Source organism: Terrapene carolina, unplaced genomic scaffold, assembly GCF_002925995.2.
Source record: "Terrapene carolina triunguis isolate 2854851 unplaced genomic scaffold, T_m_triunguis-2.0 Scaffold944, whole genome shotgun sequence".
NCBI lineage: Eukaryota > Metazoa > Chordata > Testudines > Emydidae > Terrapene > Terrapene triunguis.
Window position 1 is genome coordinate 1 of NW_020665295.1, and position 7,005 is coordinate 7,005.

General features: G+C 55.1%; 1 protein-coding gene across 1 annotated transcript; it reads left to right on the forward strand.

Moving 5' to 3' along the window:
• The first annotated feature begins 960 nt into the window (after positions 1 to 960).
• On the forward strand, positions 961 to 5,395 carry ZBTB45 (zinc finger and BTB domain containing 45). The gene is made up of 2 exons (XM_024202477.3): positions 961 to 2,576; positions 3,619 to 5,395. Exons 1-2 carry the CDS (start codon positions 1,073 to 1,075, stop codon positions 4,164 to 4,166), a joined length of 2,052 nt encoding a protein of 683 aa, XP_024058245.2. The 5' UTR covers positions 961 to 1,072; the 3' UTR covers positions 4,167 to 5,395.
• Positions 5,396 to 7,005: the final 1,610 nt, after the last annotated feature.

Below are 7,005 nucleotides of genomic sequence, written 5' to 3' on the forward strand. Positions count from 1 at the left end.
TCTCTGGAGATATTTAAGAGTAGGTTAGATAAATGTCTGTCAGGGATGGTCTAGACAGTATTTGGTCCTGCCATGAGGGCAGGGGACTGGACTCGATGACCTCTTGAGGTCCCTTCCAGTCCTAGAATCCTAGACACCTGGAGCGCTTTGCTTGCATAATACTAATACCTCCCTCTTATCTAGTGCTTTTAACCCAGTCTCAAAGCACTTTACAAAGGAAGTCAGTATCATTATCCCCAATCTGTGGCACAGGGACCCGGGGGGGCGGGGGAGGGTATTGTCTTGCCCAAGGTCACCCAGCAGGGCAGAGCTGGGAATAGAACCCAGGTGTCCTGAGTCCCAATGTCTCTCTACTAGGCCCCACAGCCCGCTCTACCAGCAAAGCGCTCCTAGCGTGGGTGCAGCTTTACCAGCCAAACTGTGCTGGCCTATATCAGATGAGCGTCCACCCAGAGAGTTAGACCAGTAAAACTCTAGCACTTTAAACTCCCACCTGAGCCCAGAGCAGTGTAACTAAGCTAAGGGTTGGTACTGATACTTGCCACCCCCTACCCAGCACTTACTCCGGGCGCAGCCCTTTCAAATCCCTCCCCTTTCCACACCTTGCTCACCCCTTCCCACAAACATCCTTGCTCTTCCAACGCTCCTGTCTGTGCTCCGTGTCAGCTGAGGGCCCCATAAGGAGGAGAGGCGCTTAGGCTGGTAGGCAGAGAATGGGACTACTTGGGCAAGAGGCAGCTGTGCTATTTAGATTCATGGAGTTTAAGGCCAGAAGTGACCCCAGATCATCTAGTCTGATATCACAAGCCACCGACAACCACCCAGCAGCTGCTGTTCCTTGTCTCTCTCTCTCTGTTTCAGGTTTTGCATGAAGCACGTCCCTGCAGCCCTACTCAAAGCAGCATCTGGTGACGTTTCCAACCCCCCCACCACCACCACCACCACCACCCCAGGCTCCTCCACATGGCACTGATGCATACCCAGCCCTCCGGTGAGCCCTGAGCGCTTCCCTCTCCATTGGCACAGAGATACATTCCCCCCCCTTGCCCATTCGGCCCGGAACGAAGCGGCCATGGCTGAGGCCGTCCATTACATCCACCTGCAGAACTTCAGCAAGTCCCTGCTGGAGACGCTGAACGGGCAGCGCCTGGGCGGGCACTTCTGCGACGTGACTGTGCACATCCACGAGGCCACCCTGCGGGCCCACCGGTGCGTGCTGGCCGCCGGCAGCCCCTTCTTCCACGACAAGCTGCTGCTGGGCTACTCGGAGATTGAGGTGCCCGCCGTGGTGCCCAGCCAGGTGGTGCAGCAGCTGGTGGAGTTCATGTACAGCGGCTCCCTGGTGGTGGCCCAGTCCGAGGCCTTGCAGATCCTGACGGCCGCCTCCATCCTCCAGATCAAGACAGTCATCGATGAGTGCACCCAGATCATCTCCCAGAGCCGTAGCCCCAAGCCGCCCACCGCTGCCCCCTCCGTGCCCCTCGCCGTCCCCAGGCCACTGGTCGTCAAGCCCCAGGAGCAAACCAAGGAGAGCCCAGGTGCTGTCGGTCTCCCAGCCTCCCGACCCGGTGAGATGGAGCCCCCTGGCACCGCCCAGCTGGAGGCCCCCAAGCTGCTGTGCGCCTCAGAGGTGCGCTACAAGCTCCGCGACCTGCTCTCCTCCCAGCAGAGGCAGCTGGGGGAGGCCAGAGAGAGGGCAGCGTCCGAGGGGGAACTGACAGCCGCCGGCAGCGACGGTGAGGGGCCCTACAGCGGGCTGCACCCAACCGAGGCTCAGCCCAGCTGCCACAGCCGCAAGCAGCGCCAGCCGGTGCGGCTCCAGCTTTCCGACGCCTTGCCTGTCATCATCAAGGACGAGGAGGAGGAGGAGGAAGACGAGGAGGAGGAGGAGGGCGGCGGGGGAAAGATGACCTGCTTTGGGGAATGTGGCGGGGGAGCCTTCCCCAGCTGCAGCGAGGCCAAAGACACGGGGGGCGGGAGCGGCGGAGGCGGGGCGGGCAGGAAGGACGGCGTCCAGCTAGACTACCCCGCCGTGGAGGGGCAGGATTTCTTCGGTGGGCAGGACGTCTTCTCCGAGTCCTTCATCCCAGCCTGGCAGAGCGAAGAGGGCGGCCAGGGGGCGGCCCGGGAGGGCGAGAAGTTCCGCACCGATTGCAGCCTGGAGGCCTCCAACATGAGGACGCTGGCTGGAGACTTCAAGCCAGCCCCGGCCGGCTTCCCGGCCCAGGCGCCCGAGCCCCGCAGCTTGGCCTTCGTCTCCTCCCTGGGCATCCAGCGGGAGCTGAAAGCCGAGGTGAGCGCCGCCGGACCCGGCACCACCACCACCACCAGCATCTTCCAGTTCCACCTGCCGCAGCCCGGCGTGGCCCAGAGCTTCTACAGTGTCCAGCAGGAGGCCGGCACCGCCAACATGGTACAGCTCAGCCCCAGCGCCATGGTGACGGGCTCCCTGCACGGCGAGCAGGCCCAGCGCCCGGGGCCTTCCCGCTGCTCCGAGCCCTCCTACCAGTGCAGCCACTGCCAGAAGACCTTCAGCTCCCGCAAGAACTACACCAAGCACATGTTCATCCACTCAGGTGAGGGGGTGGGTGGGTGAGCGTGGGGCGCTGGGGGCAGATACCCTTTGCTCCCTCCCCGGCTGCTATAAGCCGCAGGGTGAATTCTCTCACTGTGATTGGCTGGAAGAGCCTCAGCAGGGGCGGCACCGGAGGCTCAGCCAATGAATAGCCTGGGTGGTGCCAGGGCGCTCATGGAGAGCGACTGTGATGACCGCCCTCACGGCTGACATCCCCAGGGTCGAACCAGGGACCTCCTAAGCTGGGGTCATGTGGTGCAGTGTAGGAGAGTGTTCAATCACTATGTGTGCGGAAGAAGCAGAGGACTTTTGCTATCTGATCTGGATCACCCTGGTGACTCTCCACCCCTCCGTCCCACTTGGCTGAGGGTCTCTGCTCCAGGTACTCCCCTCTGGCCAGGGCTCTGCGCTGTCCCCTCCTGGAGAGTCTGCCCCAGCAGTGAGACGATCCCCACCTCCATCCCCTATGGCTGAGAGCCAGTCTGCCCTTGGCCAAAGCACGCTGGCCACCTCTCGTTCACCCCAGCTGGGGTCACGCAGAGCTGTGTAGAAAGGGGCTCTCCCCTCCCTTCTCTGGGACAGCAGGCCTCTGGGATTGGGGTGCCCAGCATGAGTGAAGGGTCTCCCCAGAGCTTTAGAGAGAGGGACCCCTCTGCTCCCAGGGAGGAAATCCATCTATATACAGAGGCCAGTTTCCAATGGATGGTCCGTTTCTTCCCCAGGAGCTGTCAGCTAGGAAGCTGGGATTTGAGGGGTGGGGGGCAGTGTGTCAGGACTGGGGATGAGCCCTAGGAAGCCAGGACGGAGGCGGGGGGATCAAGGCCGGGGTGGGATGTGAGGCCTGGGGCTCTGCCCTAGAAAGCTGGGACCAAGGGGTATCAGGTCCGATGCTGCGCCCTAGAAAGCCGGAATCAGGGGGGGTCGGGGCTGGGGCTGAGCCAGGGGTATCTGGGAAGCTGATCCGCCGCACATGACGGGTTCTGGACTTACTGACCCTGGAGCTCCCTTCCAGTCCTATGTCCTCCTGTGCTGCTGTCTTGCAGGCGAGAAGCCCCACCAATGCAGCATCTGCTGGCGCTCCTTCTCGCTGCGGGACTACCTGCTGAAGCACATGGTGACGCACACGGGCGTGCGGGCCTTCCAGTGCTCCATCTGCTGCAAGCGCTTCACCCAGAAGAGCTCCCTCAACGTCCACATGCGCACGCACCGCCCCGAGCGCTTCCAGTGCTGTATCTGCAACAAGTACTTCTCCCACCGCACCCTGCTCGAGCGCCATGTGGCCACCCACACCGCTTGGAAAGCCGGCGAGCCCGACGTGGCCGGAGGCGCCTGGAAGGAGAAGCCTGACCCGGGAGAAGGCGCCAGCGTCACCGCCTGGAAAGGGGACCCAGCCGCCGAGGGCGCCATGGTGGCGTGGAAAGGGGACCCGGGCGGGGAAGGCACCATGGTGGCGTGGAAAGGGGACCCGGGCGGGGAAGGCACCATTGCAGCCTGGAAGGGGGACTCTGTTGCAGAGGGGGCTCTCCCCACCCAGCCTGCGTGGAAAGGGGACCCTGCTGGAGATGGCCCCATGCCAGCCCACACAGCCTAAGAGAGGGGCCCGGCTGGAATGGGCACAGGTAAAGAGGGGACCAAAGTGAGCCCATCTCAGCCCAGCCAGCCTGGAAAGGGTCCCAGGCCTAGCACAACCCATGTGCCCTGGAAAGAGAAGCCGTAGAGTAACCCACTCAGCTCAGAGAGGCATCTGGGGTACCAGTTACTTTCCTGATACCCCCCACCCCAGCCGGTACGACGTGCACTCAGGACCGACTGGCTTGGTCAAGTCCTGTTTTGATCTCCAAGGTGAGTTCTCTCTGTGGGCTCAACTCCCTTCCGAGCCCCCCAATGGGCCATGCCCTGTGGACGCTCCCTCCTCCCAGTCACACCAGTTGGGAGCAGTACCATCCCCTCCAGCAGACCATCTCTGAGCCAGGTGACAGAAACCAACGGAAACCCTAGCAGTGACCAAAGAGTCTGTCCGGCTCCCTGGGGAAGGGACAGAAAGGAACTGCACAGCTATGGAGCCCCTAAACCTTCTTTTGTGAGCAGCTGTTCCTCCATCTTCAGGCGTTCAGAGGTGGATCAGAGTTCTAGCTACTCCCTGGCTACAGAATCCCTCACTTGCCATCGGCGTTCTCCAGCAGCCCTTGTCATTGCAAAGAGGAACTTCCCGACGTTTGCCTGAGTCTGCGGACAGCCTGAAACAGGCCCTGGGAGAGGCGCAAACTACCCCTTTGGTTATTAACCCTGAAACTTAACAATGACCGTTTAAATGTCGGCATCACTAACTGCAGCTCTCCCAGTAGTTTTAGCAGCCACATCCAGCTAACGTACTTGTCCCACAATGCCAAACAATTCCCCAGTTCTCAAATCTCCGCGCTCACTCCCCCATCGCCCCCTGAGAACATTGTATAAGACAGGGTTTGAAGAGCAGTGGGGCACAGAAAATTTAAGGGCAGAGTAACTAGAGTTCAATATAAAATAAATAACACACTGACAAGGCACTGATTGCGCTGATGGAGGGGTTGCCGGCAGCCGGTGAACCCCTCCTTCTGTCTAAAAATATTGCACCCATAAGTCTTACCTGAGAACACTTAAATGGAAGGAGATTAGAGAGCAGAAGTGGGTGAAATTTTTTAACCGAACCTTTTTTCAATGTAAAATGCAGATTTGGCAATGCCAAAAAGTTTCACAAATTCGTGTCGGTTTTGCCAAATGGTTTTGAGGAGAAATAAAATTAAAAATAACATTCTGAAGAAATCAAAATGTTTCATTCGGACTTTTCTGGGGGGAAAATCCTTTTGGTTTTTCAATTTGAAATCTCCTTGAATTTTATTTTTTAAAAATAAAAATGCTCAAAACAAAACCTATCCCTTTTTTTTGGTTCAAAATGACTTGTTTCAAAATTTCCTTTTATTTTAAAAAAAGGTCACGTTTAAAAATGCTCAAAATCAAGCCAAAATATTTAGATATTTTGTTTCAAAATGACTTTGTGTTTAGAAAGGTCCTTTAATTTTACTTTTTCAAACTAAATAAAGGTTTAAAATACTCAAAATCAAAATGTTTCAACCCAAATGAATTTTTTTACTTTGATTTGCTGAAAATTTTCCTTTTCAGTCCAACCCGAAATGATTTTTTTCCCCAATTTTTAAAAGCGCCAAGGAACCAAAAAGACCTGTTCTTAGTCCCACAAGATTAAAGAGTCACTTTCTTCTGTTTTCCCAGTGTCCATTCAATCATGCATTCTCCTGCTGGTGGAGCGTAGAGTGAACACTTCAGATCACCCATTTCCAAAAAGCCCAGCCTCCTGCCAATGTTGTGGCCTGCTCTATATTAAGGCTGAGGCGGGCAAGGTTGGAAGCCACGACCTTCCTCCAGCATGTGTGAGGCTGACCATGAGGTCTTCTCCATCCAGCTTTTGTTAAATCATGCATAAAGCTGGTGGGCTGGTATTGACTCTGATGTACTGAGCAGATGGCCAAGCCACCTGAGTCACTTGGGAAGACATTGGAGGCCAGCTGGGCTCAACACTTGACATCTTCGTTCATAATGTGATAAAACCATCATATGCCTTCAATACCCAGCATCCCCTCTGCAGTAATCAACAGTTCTGTGGCTGATCCGTTTCAATTCCTGTTGTGTTGCCATGAAGGCCTCGTTCATGCACTGCTCCATGCAGAGAGACCTGGGCCGGACCTGAACTTTCCCAGCTCCTGGGGCAAAGATCTCACACACCTATATTCTGCCTCAGTCACTACAAGAGGACACTGACCGGGACACAACAGTTTAGGCTGCTGCTGATTGGGGTCTGGGAACGAGTCCCCTCTACCACGGAAACCCTGGGGGAACCCCCACTTAGCATCACAGAGGTCAAGGCCAGAAGGGACCATTAGATCATCTGTCTAACCTTCTCTATAGCTAGGCTTGGCAGAATTTGATTTTTATTTTTTTTATAATTTTGATGGATAATATCAATGTTTATTTGAAGCATTTTTTTTTTCAATTTTTATCAATTTACATTTTTACAGGTGCACAAAATTATCGGTTTTAAGTGTTTTTTTCCTTGATTTTTATCAATTTAAGTTTTCATAGTTGCTGGAAATTGGGGGGCAGAGACAATCATTATTTAATGACCATAGACATTAAGATTAAAAGGTAAAGCTTTTTAACCGTGAAAACGCAAATTGTCGCCATCATATGTCAAATGTACAAACTAAATAGCCTTAAGTCAAACTTAGGAAGTTCTCAAGCAGCATTTTTCTTACTTTGCCTAGCTGTGAATTTCAATTATTAGCGATGGAAATATTTTATCTTCAGTTTGTGGTTGTCTGGTGAAATAGATGTTCATCGGCGTTTACTGATAAAAATCGAATCCTTCCAAGCCTACGTAT

What these genes read in the sequence shown, in the direction of transcription:
- ZBTB45 (XM_024202477.3), top strand. Translation starts at nt 1,073, where the DNA reads ATGGCTGAGGCCGTCCATTACATCCACCTGCAGAACTTCAGCAAGTCC. An exon ending in GCACATGTTCATCCACTCAG is followed by an intron (nt 2,577 to 3,618) that starts GTGAGGGGGTGG and finishes GCTGTCTTGCAG; the next exon opens with GCGAGAAGCCCCACCAATGC.